This window comes from Alternaria incomplexa (genome assembly GCF_024043165.1).
Source record: "Alternaria incomplexa strain BMP 0042 chromosome Unknown scaffold_12, whole genome shotgun sequence".
In the NCBI taxonomy this organism is placed as follows: Eukaryota; Fungi; Ascomycota; class Dothideomycetes; order Pleosporales; family Pleosporaceae; genus Alternaria; species Alternaria incomplexa.
The window spans coordinates 287,876-302,481 of NW_026249861.1; the positions used below are offsets into that span (position 1 = coordinate 287,876).

Consider the following 14,606-nt stretch of genomic DNA (forward strand, 5'->3'; position numbering starts at 1 on the left):
GGGCGTCGAGGGTCGAGGGTCAGTATATCGGCATGATCTAGACGCGTAGGAGAAGTGATCATGGCTCCGAACACGGGGAGAGAGCCGGATGCAGCTTTCGGCGCCTCCCGATTGCAACGACGTGGTACAGGGTGGGCAGTACAGGCACTTGAGGGACAGAGCGACTGGACCCGGCAGCGAAAAAGCATGTGCATGCGATGTCAGCTACGCGGAAGAGGCAGCCCAGTCGACGGCGGCTGGCTCGCGGTCGCTAGCCCACATCCATGTCGCCCGGGTGCACGCCCGGAGTTGCGCTTAGTACTAACGGCTCCACTCTTTTTTCATCGCGAACTTCCAAACGTTCTCTGCCGCCGCTCTGTCGCATTACCTCACCACGCCACCATGAAGATTTCCTCAGGCGCCGTTCCGGTATATACCATCAGCGGCAGCGAGGCGCGCCCGCTGCCAGAGTGGCTGATTCGGAAAAGAAAGCGCAGTCTGAAGAACGATCCCGAATTCGCCAACCGCGTCGACCTGCTGCAAGATTTCGAGTTTGAGGAAGCCAGCCAGTGTGTTCGTGTGAGCGAGGATGGCGACTGGGTCATGAGCACGGGCACCTACAAGCCTCAAATACACGTCCACTACCTTCCCCATCTGTCGCTGTCGTTTGCAAGACACACCAACACTCTTGTTCGTTTTTTCCGTTCTTTCATTCACCCGCAAGATATACTAACTTTCGCAGAACCAAACCTTCCACCTCCTCTCCCCCGACGCCAAAAAGAGCGTACATCTCCAGCAAGATCGATGCATAGAGTTCCACACCGGTGGAGGCCTCCACTATGCGAGTCGCATACCACGTTACGGTCGCGATCTTATCTACGACCGGAGATCAGCAGAGTGCCTGGTGCCCGCGGTCGGTGTCAACGCGGACGGCATGGGCGAGGCCTTCAGACTGAACCTTGAAGTCGGGCGCTTCATGAGGAGCTACGAGATTGACGTGGGTGGTGACGATGTGACGACAGTCGGCGGCGGCGCTCTCCAGGGTGGCATTGGTGCAGGCGCAGTGAACACTGGTGCTATCGCCGAACATTCGCATGGCCTCCTCGCCTTCGGCACCTCTATCGGCACAGTTGAGTACTGGGACTCGCGATCAAGAAACAGAGTGGGCATTCTGTCGGCGCCTCCAGATGCGTTCGAGGGCAAGTCGGAAATCACAGCGTTGACCTTCCCATCGTCAGGTCTGGAGGTTGCTGTGGGAGACTCCAACGGCATTGTACAACTCTACGATCTCCGATCACCAAAACCACTTCTGCGAAAAGACCAAGGATACGGCTACCCGATAAAGAACATCATCTACCTCGACGGCGCGCAAACTGCCGAGCCCAAGATTCTGACCGCAGACAAGAGGGTCATCAAGATCTGGGATCCAAAGGACGGCACGCCATGGACTTCCGTGGAACCATCAGTAGACCTCAACCACGTCGAATGGGTGCCAAAGACTGGTATGCTCTTGACGGCAAACGAGGGCAGGCAACAACATTCCTTCTTCATTCCACAGCTCGGTCCAGCGCCAAGATGGTGCTCCTTCCTCGACAACATTGTCGAAGAAATGGCCGAAGACCCCAACGACCCCAACGCTTTCGGCAAGGGCGCATCTGGAGATGTATACGATAACTTCAAGTTCCTGACACACGAGCAGCTGAAGCAGCTATCATTGGACCACCTTGTCGGAACTACAAGCCTACTCCGACCCTACATGCACGGTTTCTTCGTCGCCCAGAAGCTGTACGAAGAAGCGCGCCTCATCTCAAACCCAGACCTCTGGCAAGAACAGCGCGCCAAGAGCATCGCGGAGAAGATCAGCAAAGAGCGCGAGTCGCGAATCCGCGGCAACAAAAAGGTGGCCGTCAAAGTCAACCGAAAGCTGGCAGAAAAGATACTGGAAAAGCAAGAAGAGCAAGCGCGCCGACAAGCCAAGCGCGTCCTCAAGCAAGGCGGCGACGACGACATGCTCGACACCACCACCACCGCGCCCGCCGTCTCCGAACCCACCAAACCCGCCGACGGCGTCCTCAACGACCCTCGTTTCGCCAAAATGTTCGAAGACCCCGAATTCGAAATCGACGAGCAAACCCGCGAGTTCCAGCAGCTCAACCCCAGCACCAAGATCCCCAAGGGCCTTACCGCCGCCGAGCAAGAAGACCTCGAATCAAGAAAAGGTTCCTCGGATTCAGACTCTTCAGACTCTGAAAAGGACGCCGTGCGTCCTGCGAAGAAACCACAACAGCAGAAGGAAAAACAAGACAACTCGCGTATTTCATCCAGCGCCTACCGCAAAGCAGGGCACCGCTCTCAACGCAGTGGGCCCGAAATGGTTGTTTCGTCGTCGAACCAACGGAAATCGGGGTCGTCTGCGATGGCGAAAGACAAGACGTTTGGTTCGCGTGTTAGTAAGCTTAAGGACAGGAAACCGGCCAAGTCGGCGAGTAACACGACGGTCGTGGGTGAGCGGGAGATTACGTTTGCGCCGGAGAAGAAGCAGAGGAAGAGGCCCGAGCAGGAGGGGCAGAGGCATGATCGGAGGAAGGAGGGTGGGAGGAGGAATGCTAGTAACAATGTTTTTAGGAATATGTAGGGTTTGGAAAAGTAAATGGACTGGGTGGGAGGGAAGATGGAAGATGCATACTTGGGAGTTGAATGATACCCTTATCAAACTGCAAGACTCTGTTGACTGTAATGTGATAGTGATGATGTTTACTTGCTTTGTTACATGAATTGAGAGGGAAGCGTATGGAGTAGCTTTATCATCCAAAGTTCGTTCCACACCAAAAAAAAAGACGATCTAGACAGCTCAAGCGATGAAAGCTTCTTTCACCAACCTGCGTTGCTATGTTATGGGTGTCAGGACACGTGCGAGGTTTCGATTGAAGAAAGTTAAATCGATCTATTCCAATAGCTCGTCCGCAGCATGATGAAAGCTCGAGACGCAGCCTTCCCCAATATATAAAATATACTCCTCCATGCGATCAATACCACACGGCACCGCCTCTGTATAAATATAACCCCAGTCCCATTGTCATTTCCAAGCGGGACTCCTTCCTTCAGCCCATCCACTCATAAAACCCGAGATCTTGGGCCCATCGTATGTTCGATAGCAGGTGTTTGTTTTCTTCCTTACTAATGAACAGTCTTACTCAGAAGACTGCTTGTTCATCATGGTGTAGGCAGCAAATGCAAGCGCACCGCCAAGCAGGATGATGGCGTAGAGACCGACACCGGTGGATGCGCCATCGGTGGTGGTAGCGGTTGTACCGGGTTGCGCGTAGCTCTTGGGCTTTGGGTCGCCCTCCTATATCACTCGTTAGCATCGCTATTCTGTTTTGTGGATACGGAGAACGGGTTGTTTCGTTTCCGTGCATGGTGGGCGGAATCGTTCCGAAGAAGTTCCTGGACCCGAGGACCGGCATCTGGGCGCGGCATCTGGGGGCGCGGGAAATAGATGTGTGATGTGTTGGGGGGATTTGTTGCGTGTACGTGAAGGGAGGAAGTGGGAATCGGGTTATATGTGCGGGATTGAGGAGTGGAGGGTGTCGTACCTGACGCTTCAAGTTTCCAACAAGCAGCCCATCGAGAATCTCACGGGCTTCATCCGAGTGACCAACATCCTCAAAGGCTTCTGTTGAGTCCTGGCCTCCGACATCGAGAAGAACCTCCTCACCACCTCTGTACATGTGTTAGCAACCGTTGCTTTGACCATTGACCCGACACATGTGAAGGCGGGGCTTTTCGCCATAACAAGTATGAGTATGCGAATGCCGAGGTGCGGTGCATTGCGCGGCGGGTAGGGCAGCGAACGTACGGGTGCTCGTCTACGAAGCTCGATGCGTTGTAGACCTTGTCGTGAACAACAATGTATAGGTCCTTCTTGGTGTTGTGCTCCGAGACGTCGGAGTAAGTGAATTCCTTGTCGGCAGACATTGTGGTGGTGGAAGGGGAAATTCGGGGTACGTGGTCTTAAGGCGGGAAAACCGAGGTCGTGTGCTTGCGTGCGTAGAGGCGGGGAGGGAATTGGACGGGAGACGGTTGCGTTGACGTGGAGGTGTCAGATGGGAATGAACACGGCGGATAAGAAGTTGTGCACAGTTGTAGCGGGTTGATTAGCTAGCTTCTCCCGAGGTCGGTTTAGGCGTTGCAGAGACGCTCGCGCGCAAAGTCAAATTGCTGTTCAGCCATTGGCTCAGACTCTCACCGACCCAAGGCTTCCGAGCTCCGGCCACAACGGGTAAGAAGACCCTGTCGGCGGGGCTTGCGGTCTTTTTGAGTAGTCAATTCCGCTGTCGATGGGAATAGCTTTTGATACAAAGAAAGAACTCAACAGGTGCTCTGCTGTCTACATTAGTATGTACATATTCGCTAAGGCAATGTATACTTCTAGGAGATATGTATTCATTTTTTTCATTGCATGAGATGATAGTCAGGATGATTGTCAGAAAAGTCGCTCGCTATGCTATAATGCTATAATGCTATGATACTGTTTACACCTGCTCCGCCTCCCTGATACACCGTCACGACCCCAAGACCTTGATCTTCATCCACTCGCTCGTTCCTACCCCAAGATTTAATCCGTTCAATGCCCACCATCTTCGCACGGCATCTCCCCGCGCTCCCTCAACACCATCTTCTAATGCTTCTTCGATATCACACGTCTTGTACTCCACCTTCAGGCCGCTGCGCTTCCACCATTCTAGCACACCGGCATGGCCCATTTTGGTAGGTCCTACAAGGACCTGGTTGTCAAAGAGAATTTTCTCACCGCGAAGGGTCCGCCAGTAGTCTAAGATATGTGTGTGGCCGTGGGTTGAGGCGATCTTGGCTATTGTGTCTTCATGCGAAAAGGGGATGCCAGACTCGACCCAGAAGTGGATCGCGGGTAGGCAGCCTGACTGTGTTGCATAGGTGATGGACTTGCCCACCTTGAGAGGTAAATCGTCTTGGCGGGGTCTGCTAGGAGCTTGCTCGTCGATTGGTGATGAAGGTACCGAGGGGGCCGTCCTGTGACGGCTGTGCTCCTTCCACCACTTGAGTACGTGAATGTGGCCCTGCGAGCTAGCTTGCTCGAGCGCAGCTTCTGTGTACTTCAGTGAGAGGCCAGAGTTGTACCACCAGTCAAGGGCCTGGACCGAGTTGGTGCGGCTCGCGTTGTCAATGGCTTCCGCAGAGTACTCCTTGGTAAGGAAGGTAGGCGACGTCCGCCAGTACTCGAGAATCTCCGTTTTGCCAAACACAGAAGCCTTGTGGGGTAGGAAGGTGTGCCCGAATGTGCCCCAGAATAGCTCCTTGTGGAACTTTTCGAGATGCGCAAGAACGGGTACCATGGCAAAGCGCATGATGAGTTCGATGCATACCCGGGAGATGCGTGTGGGGTTCTCAGCGTCAAACACAGCCTTGATCTCTGAATAAGGATAGGTAAGAAGCGCCCATTCTATCTTCTGCATCTGTGTCTTGGGCCCTTCGTCGCTAGCCGATTGTCGCCACTCCTTCGGCACGGGTAGGTTCGTGTGAACATTTAACGTAGTGGCTAGCTCCCAGTCCTTGGTGAATTCCAGGATGATAGACCAGAGCTCTGGCGGCAGCCGAGATCCCTTGCTTCGCGTAGGTGTCAGTGTTGGGAGATGGGCAATAGGTAGTGCGATAGTGCGATCACCAACTGCCATCAAATCGATCTGGGTTTGTATAGATTCATTGAAAGCCTTGTGCCCTTCTACCCATGGGTGGTACTTGCGCCCGGAATGGTCGAAAGACCACAAGAACGGAGGGAGTACGCGGATCCAGTTCCACTTCCGCCGTATCTTGCTGATCTGCTTCCTCGACATGGGGTTCTCCCACATCAGCGTGGACATGCCCGGTATGAGCATTATCTTCTTTGACACATTCCAGCTGCGCAAGATCTTTAGGTGCAGGTTTGTTGTGAATCCATGGAGCATACGGGCGAGATTCTCGGCGTCGAGCGGTGCGAGGACGAGCAAGTCGGCCCATGAGCAGTACTCTGCCACGTTGGTCTCCTGATAGTCGACATGTTGCCACTCGGGCGTCGTGTCGCTCTCGGGGTCATACGTGTACCAGACGGGCTCGAGCTGGGGCGGGACAGTCGTGTGCGTCGTGGTCGGGAAGTCCTTGCATGCGATGATCTTCAGAGAAACATGCTGGAGGCGGTGCAGGCGCGCAACGATGGAGCAGCCAAAGCGGAAGGCCGAGGGGTTAGTGAGGGCGACGAGGACGTTTAGCGTTCGCGCGGGTGTTTGCGAGGACATTGAGGGGTGGCGTGTGGGAGTCTGTAGGTTGCGGTGAGTGCCTACACAGACATCGATTCACCGTTACGTTAGACCGCGATTGGCCGCTGCCCCACGTTGCTGTCAGTAGCTGCCGCCAAGCCCAGGCAGTGTCAGGCACGAAGGGTGCATGGACGTTTGGGGGCATAAGCCATTGATGCCATACTGTCGCGAACGGTGGTGACGGCCGCATTCAAAGGCCCGACCTCGTTACATGTACGCGTCAAACATGAAGATATTCCATGGTGCATCGTTGGGCCACGAATTCGTCAGAGCTTGGCGCGTTGATCGTCGAAACACTTTTGCACGCCACGGGCCGGGATCACGTGAGATCGGCGCATCCTGCCCCCGGGGCCGTCTACCGTGCATGCGTGGGCAATCTCATTATTCTGGGGACAGGACAGTTCCGCGGGAGGCAGCGTACCACTCTTGCTGCGAGAGTGTCTGGAGCCCCCGGAGCCCGCTGACAGCTGTCATGGATATGTTTGTGAGACCCTGGTGTCATTAGCCGACGCCTCTTATGGTGTTGAGGACAATAAACAAGCAGGTGACTGTCGCAATGATGCCGCCGCGTCTCACCAAACACACTCCACGTTCGGCGTCGAGCCAGCCGTGGTGCATCTCACCGATGACGTAGCGCTTGTCTGCCCTAATTCCCGCGCGCGAGTGGGTCCGAGGCCGCTGATGATGGAAAACTGTCGAATATCCATGCTCCGGTCGCTAAGAACTTTCATGGCCTAACCTGCATCTTGCCCCTAACCTACCTGCTCTGAGCTTAGATCGTCGATCGCAGAGATAGAGCGACTTAACCCAAGACGTTCGCGATCGACATCTGGAGGCGCATCAAGCCATTCAAGACGACGCATGGCAGTCATCTATCTCATCAACTAGACGGTGACGCGCTGCCCGTCGTTGTGTCTGCACAAGTGCAGCTAGGAGCCAGCCTGGTCGTTGTGCATCTCTGCCTGTGTCCATCCTTCTGTCGCTTTCCATCCACTCCAACGGTTGCATGCTTCGCACTTGACTGCCCTGGACGGTCCAGATTTCGTTCGCCCCTCCGCACGCCGCCACATCTCCCAGCAGCAGCAACTCTGCCAACTTCATGAGGCTGCTAGGCCCGCCCACCATCCCCCTCTGGCAAAACAAACGAGACTCCTATTAGGGATTGTCCGTCTTTCGCCACCCTCACGCGGTCCCTGCATAACGCCAAGTGACCTTGCCTGCGGTTGAGAGCATCCTCGCAACTATCCACACCACACGTTAGCGACCACCAGACGCCCATGGACGCCTGAAGGCACAATCCCACCGTGTGCGGGTGCCTCTATTCCTACCAACAGCCAGGCCATCGGCGCACTCTTAACCCTGCCGCCGGCGTGCTCGCCTGATCGACGACACACAGCTCCATGTCTCAATCACCCCAGCAAACCCCCAACCTTGGTCCTAATACACCAAGCGATGGCCGCTTCAACTTCTCCACCGTGTCGCCCGTGCCCGAAGAGCCAGCTACACCCGACGCTGCACCAAAGGCCGCCGACTTTGCTCTGCCACCGAACAGCGCTGCGTCTGGGGGCCCTAGTAACGAAGGCGCCATGAGCCCCTCCGCTACCGACCGTGTCTTTCCCATACGGAGCGCCATCAGCGTCGACCCTACTCCCACACCAAAGGGCGGTTACTCCCAGGGCGATTACTTCCACCCATATTCGCGAACAAACGACTCGCGCTTCACAAGCGACTCCCGCCGAGCTTCGCAGGGATCGACTACGTCACAGGCTTCACATGGCTCGCAGCGCGCTTGGGGGTTGCGTCCTGGGAGTACCAAGGCAGACACAGGCTCTGATACACAGCGCTCGTCCTTCCAATCCACTCAAAGAGCTGACGGCTCGAGAAGGGCCGCCCCTCAGATACCCCAACAGTTGTTCAATGATCTGTCGTCAACAAAGTCAGGTGGAAGCGCACAGGAAGGCAGTCGGTCACCGGGGTCCAGAGCCGAACGGGCACCGTCAATTGGGGGTGCTTCCGCTAAAAGTGGTATCAGCAGCCTGGATATGGGCGGACTGATGACACATCGGTTCAAGCACGTCACGACTGAGGGAGGACACATGGTCATAACAGGCCGTGAGGGCGATACCCTACAGCGCTGCGAGGATGAACCCATCCATCTTCCGGGCGCCGTGCAAGGCTTCGGTCTGCTACTGGCACTGCAAGACGACCCGGAAGGAAGTCTGCTGGTGCGTGTCGTAAGTGAAAACTCTAAACGCATATTAGGACGCACCCCGAAGGAGTTATTCGCACTAGAGAGCTTTACGGACATTCTATCTGAAGAGCAAGCCGATAATCTCTTGGACCACATCGACTTCATCAAAGACGAGGACTCCGACGTCACGTCCAATGGGCCCGAAGTCTTCACCATGTCCATCAAAGTGGCAGGCTACAATCGAACGCGCAAGTTGTGGTGCGCCATCCACATCAACGATTCAAATCCTGGACTTGTTATTTGCGAGTTCGAGCTTGAAGAAGACCCTCTATACCCGCTGGTGCCCCCCAACGACCTTACTCCAGAGCTGCCGGAAGATACTTTGTCCAGTCAGCCCACGGCGCAGGAACTACTCGAAAGTACAGAAATCAAGAGCAAGCCCTTGCGAGTCCTGCGTAGCGCGCGGAAAAGGAAGGGTGAAGCTGCTGCGATGGAGGTCTTCAACATCATGTCCCAGGTGCAAGAACAGCTAGCTGCGGCACCATCATTGGAAAAGTTTCTCAAAGTTCTTGTGGGCGTTGTCAAGGAACTAACTGGTTTCCATCGCGTCATGATATATCAATTCGACCAAACTTTCAACGGCCGTGTCGTTACCGAACTTGTTGACCCGCGAGCGACAAAGGATCTGTACAAGGGGCTGAACTTTCCTGCTTCCGATATTCCAAAGCAAGCTCGAGAACTATACAAGCTAAACAAGGTACGGATGCTCTACGATCGAGACCTAACAACCGCAAGGCTCGTTTGCCGTACCGCTGAGGATTTGGAAAGCCCTCTCGATCTCACGCACTCCTATCTTCGCGCCATGTCCCCAATCCATCTCAAATATCTTGCGAACATGGCCGTAAGATCGTCAATGTCCATCTCCATCAACGCATTCAATGAGCTGTGGGGTCTCATTGCCTGCCATTCGTACGGGCCTCGCGGCATGCGCGTATCTTTTCCTATTCGAAAGATGTGTCGCATGGTCGGCGATGCAGCATCGAGAAACATCGAAAGATTATCGTATGCGTCAAGACTACAGGCCAGAAAACTCATCAATACTGTACCAACACAACATAACCCCTCCGGGTACATCATCGCCTCCTCTGATGATCTCTTGAAACTGTTCGATGCCGACTTTGGTTTACTCTCGATCCGTGACGAGACAAAGATCCTTGGCGTTCTAGAAAACTCGCAAGAAGCACTTGCCATGTTAGAGTATCTCAGGATGAGGAAAATACAATCGGTCATGACTTCCATAGATATCATCTCGGACTTCCCCGATCTGCGATACCCGCCCGGTTTCCATGTCATAGCAGGCATGCTAATCGTCCCCTTGTCGGTAGATGGCGAGGACTTTATCGTTTTCTTCAGGAAAGGACAACTGAAGGAGGTGAAATGGGCCGGCAACCCATACGAAAAGTTCATCAAAGAGGGTACCGAGGGTTACCTAGAGCCAAGAAAGAGTTTCAAAACATGGTCCGAGACCGTCGTTGGAAAGTGCCGCGAATGGACGGAAGAAGAGATTGAGACCGCCTCAGTGCTATGTTTGGTATATGGAAAGTTCATCGAAGTTTGGAGGCAGAAAGAAGCTGCGCTGCAGAGTAGTCAGCTGACCCGGTTATTGCTGGCAAACTCGGCGCACGAAGTTCGCACGCCACTGAATGCAATCATCAACTACCTCGAGATAGCACTGGAAGGAGCCCTGGACACGGAAACGCGGGAAAACCTCTCGAGATCGCACTCGGCATCGAAATCACTCATCTACGTAATCAACGACCTACTTGACCTGACCAAGACGGAGGAAGGCGGACCACTCATTAAGGGCGAGTCGTTCGACTTCCGGGAAACAATTAAGGATGCCACCGACATGTTCAAGAACGACGCCAAACGGAAGAACATATCTTACGAAGTTATCGAACACCCGGGTCTGCCTACTCTGTGTATCGGAGATCAACGCCGAGTGCGTCAAGCCATCTCCAATATCACTGCGAACGCTATACAGAATACTACCCAAGGTAGCGTCACTGTGGAGGTTTATGTTGCAGCAAGGCCCAGCAGAGATCATGTCGAGGTTGAAGTGGCAGTGGCCGACACGGGTGTTGGTATGAGCCAGAAGAAGCTTGATCAGCTCTTCTATGACTTAGAGCAAGTTCAGTCTGAGCCTGCATCCATGCTGGAGGATGCGTTGGTACCTGACAAAAATCAGATTGCCGAGCAAGGTAAGAAGTCAACGTTGGGTCTCGGTCTGGCCGTTGTTGGCCGCATCATCAGGAATATGAACGGACAATTGAGGCTTCGATCCGAAGAGGGCAAAGGCACGAGGTTCGTCGTACAATTCCCGTTCGACCTTCCAGATGCCGAGGTAGAAGCCGTGACAACGGCAGAGGCTTCCCCAGCTGGTAGCATCACACCCCAACCGGACAGTACCTTATCGAGCATCCTGCCTGGCCCAGATGAAGGCGAACGGACTCTCATTGCCCCAAGTCTATCGCGCCACACCTCCGACAGCGAGAGGAAGAGTAGCTCGAGTGGCGGGACGAGTGGTGTGGTCATTCGAAGATCTAGTGCTGAGAGTCTGACGAGCAAGACTAGTCTACGCAGCTTCAAGAGTGGGTCGAGTCAGAGGAGTGATGTGGACAGACTTATCGACGCGATACAAGAGCCGCACATGATCGGCAGAGGCGATGCCAGCCCAAGCGCACACTCTCTGAGACCGACCTTAACGAAACGCAATAGTCTTGATCCCGGCGCCGCGCGCATGAGGTCTAGGAGCCTTGAATACATCAGCAGCCAGCCTATCGTTCCTCCACATCAGAGAAGCATGCAGTCCGATCACCCAGGTGAGGCTACCGTACCTGGCTCCGGTGCCCCAATCACGGCCTTGAAGATGCCTGATGAAGGCGGCGATAGTCCGGTGGATCCTCGGCCCAAGACTGGAAGCGTTCTCGGGGAGGTACAGGGTGACACGCCGATACAACCGTCTGCAGAACCGGAGAAATTGACTTCGGACCACATGCGCGTACTCGTTGCGGAAGACGACCCGGTGAATAGTAGGATTGTCAAGAAACGATTAGAAAAGCTTGGACATGAGGTCCATCTCACCGTCAATGGCGAGGAATGTTCGTCGGCATACTGCGACAATTCACGAGACATTGATGTTGTCTTGATGGATATGCAGGTTAGTAGAGTATTCTTGAAGACCTGCCCTGTTTACTGATATTATTGAAGATGCCAATCGTCGACGGACTTACCTCGACCAAGATGATAAGATCGTTCGAGAAACTACACACCGATATCTACTCAGCCCGAGCCGCCCTCTGCGGCCGCGTCCCCATCATTGCAGTCTCAGCTTCTCTGATCGAGCGCGACCGCCAAAGCTACATCGACGCTGGATTCGATGCATGGATCCTGAAGCCCATCTCTTTCGATCGGCTCAACAAACTCATGGCTGCTATCGTTGACACGGACATTCGCCATGACTGCCTCTATCAACCCGGAGAGTGGGAGAAGGGTGGCTGGTTCCACGGGGGCAAACACAGTGCCGGCGAGGCTAACACCAAGCCATCGGGTGAAGCGCCAATGCCCAACCCTTCGGAAGAGGTCGACGAAGCGATCATGCGATCAGAAGAACCAATGGCTGGAGAGGAGAACGAACAGGGCGATATTCCCGACGAACAAGCACGGCTCTTGCAAAATCAGGAGGAGGGAAAGACGGAGCCACCACCGGATGACGCCTCCAAAGATCCAGCATGAAGCAATCGACATGTGTATTATTGATCATGGGGTCTGCCATTACCCTAGTCGACTCACCTTGCCCGCGGTACTGCTGATAGATGCCGCCTGTCGCGGCTGATCAGCTGTCCGCGCCCACGCCGAACACCACCACAGCCTTACTTTCTTTCAGCGCCTCACGACCTCAACCCTGGTTCACCGGTCAGCGCATACCCTTTCACCGTATACATATAAATTTTTCTCCAAGTTTCACCACTCGATTCAGGCGGCATAGTTGGTTGGCAACAGGGCCCTTGCAAGCATCGGAAAGGGGTTTTTGGGTTTTTGTTTTTATCCCAGGTCGTCGGTCCAACATTAGACGTTAGAAAGTCTGCGTCGAGTTTCTTGGATGTCACGCACGTATTGATGACGAGAAGAGGAGTTGTTGTTTTTTTGCTGCTGGCTGTACGACAGCTGGAATGATACGGGATTTTGTCGTGTCCGGGGAACGGAATGAGGAAAAGGGAAGGAGGGAAAGGGGCTAGAGTAGGATAGGTGCGAAGCTCAATTGATGGACACAAGAACATGAGATGTTGCTGTGTCTGTATGCGTGTGTTTTAGTGCTTGTGATCCAAGGTGGGCACTGTGCGGCTGTCAACCTCTTGCGTGCAATTGTTATATTATGTCCATGGAATTTGTGCAAGTGAAATCTTGGTTCAGCGAGGTATCATGAGCACTGATTCCTACTGCTGCATTGCAGCGAATATAAGGTGTTTGGGAAATACACCTACATTGAGATTACTACACAGAGTTACCTGACCGCGTTTTGTTGCTCCGCTCTGCATCAACATGCCACGTAATCACAAACACTGATATAACTCCTACGAGTCGAAAGTCTCTATTGTTGTGGCTACGAAGAGCAGAGCGATAGTAGATGTTGCGGCACATACTACATTTTTTGCGCTTTGAAATATATGCAGCTAACTAAGTGAAGTTGTGCGAGATGCAAGGTAGCGCCTTACCCCAACAATGTTTATAAGAATACTCATTCGTATTATCTCTAGGATTCAGAACAGCACCAGAGACGACTGTAATCGCGACAAACTTCTATCACGAGTTCTCAGATTAGAACTCACCAGATGTAGAATTTCTCTTTACATGCATGTTTCGCATATGATATGTATGTTTTGCCCGATCACGTATCTTACTTATAAATACCACGTCTGTTGTCGCTTATGATCTCCATTAGAAGGCATCTCTTCACTCCTATCACTTTTCTTCTTTCGATTGTTCCGCAGCAGACACACCGTTGTCAGAACCTGAGCTAGTGACTATTTTCCATTTCAACTAGATAGCTACTTTGCTGATGGGATATCATCGAAAGCTTCGAGAATGCAGAAGCGCGAAGTAATTACGGCGATACAGGCGGTTGCGTAAGGGCAGCTACGTGTATCTTAAGGGAAACACAGGCATACACTCATATTATCATCGCACGACTAATCGGTTCAGCTACTCGACTTCTTCGGGGAATGTATGTTTCTCGTCGTGCTACGAAAGATGATTAGAATAATGCAGGCCTTTGCAGGCTCACTGCTAGGCAGGCCTACACTACTCCGCATGTGTTGGTGGGCAACGCGAATCGTAGACGAGGTCTCGCTCCGTAGACTCAATGGATTTACGCGCGGAGCTTGACGGGTAATCGGAGCAGAGACATTTAGCATCTCGATGAACACATATCTGGAAGAGCAGTAGAAGAAGAGGACGAAGATAACAACTACTACGATTCACGAAGAAGAGGATGACTACGAAAAAAGAGCACAAAAACGTAGATGTCCTTGACCTAGCCGTTCCCAACGAAAATACAGGAGAAGTGCACAAGCACAGTTTGCGAAAGGAGTGAGCGCAAAAGTCGGTGGTGCAGTTCATGTGCGTGCCTATACCAAGTCGTTGAGGAAAGGAGTGGAGGATTTCTGTGCCACAGTACGTTGCATTGACTGGGGTGATGAGGCGGCACGGATAAGGAGCGCATGGCAAACGTGAAGACTTGTGTGATAAGGGATGCGCGTTGTGAATTCCAGGCATGCAGATGGATGATTGATCTAACAATGCTACGGTGTATGTTTAGTCGAAGGTTCTTGACAGGTTTCGTGTAGAGTCTAACCTGAACACTATATCTTGCCCTTGAGAGGTCTGCAACCCCCACGAATTAATCTATCTGGAAGAGACAGCAAGGAGTCGAGCAAGCCTCCTTTCTGTCGACATGCATGATCTAGATGCTTATTCAAGAAGCAAAGTCTTCGCAGGATGCCAAGCCTGAGCGCAATGCGGGTTGAATGTGTAGAAGGCTTGTG

General features: G+C 53.3%; 4 protein-coding genes across 4 annotated transcripts; 2 read left to right on the forward strand and 2 right to left on the reverse strand.

Moving 5' to 3' along the window:
* Positions 1–381: 381 nt before the first annotated feature.
* J4E90_007988 (uncharacterized protein) lies at positions 382–2,614 on the forward strand (the record flags this gene model as incomplete). The annotated part of the gene is made up of 2 exons (XM_051437518.1): positions 382–669; positions 722–2,614. 2 exons carry the CDS (start codon positions 382–384, stop codon positions 2,612–2,614), a joined length of 2,181 nt encoding a protein of 726 aa, XP_051288329.1.
* Positions 2,615–3,169: 555 nt separating this feature from the next.
* Positions 3,170–3,957, reverse strand: J4E90_007989 (uncharacterized protein; the record flags this gene model as incomplete). The annotated part of the gene is made up of 3 exons (XM_051437519.1): positions 3,170–3,328; positions 3,576–3,702; positions 3,839–3,957. 3 exons carry the CDS (start codon positions 3,955–3,957, stop codon positions 3,170–3,172), a joined length of 405 nt encoding a protein of 134 aa, XP_051288330.1.
* Positions 3,958–4,544: 587 nt separating this feature from the next.
* Positions 4,545–6,290, reverse strand: J4E90_007990 (uncharacterized protein; the record flags this gene model as incomplete). Its single annotated transcript, XM_051437520.1, has 1 exon — positions 4,545–6,290. The coding sequence occupies one exon, from the start codon at positions 6,288–6,290 to the stop codon at positions 4,545–4,547; it is 1,746 nt and encodes a 581-aa protein (XP_051288331.1).
* Positions 6,291–7,711: 1,421 nt separating this feature from the next.
* J4E90_007991 (uncharacterized protein) lies at positions 7,712–12,297 on the forward strand (the record flags this gene model as incomplete). Its single annotated transcript, XM_051437521.1, has 2 exons — positions 7,712–11,722; positions 11,773–12,297. The coding sequence occupies 2 exons, from the start codon at positions 7,712–7,714 to the stop codon at positions 12,295–12,297; spliced, it is 4,536 nt and encodes a 1,511-aa protein (XP_051288332.1).
* Positions 12,298–14,606: the final 2,309 nt, after the last annotated feature.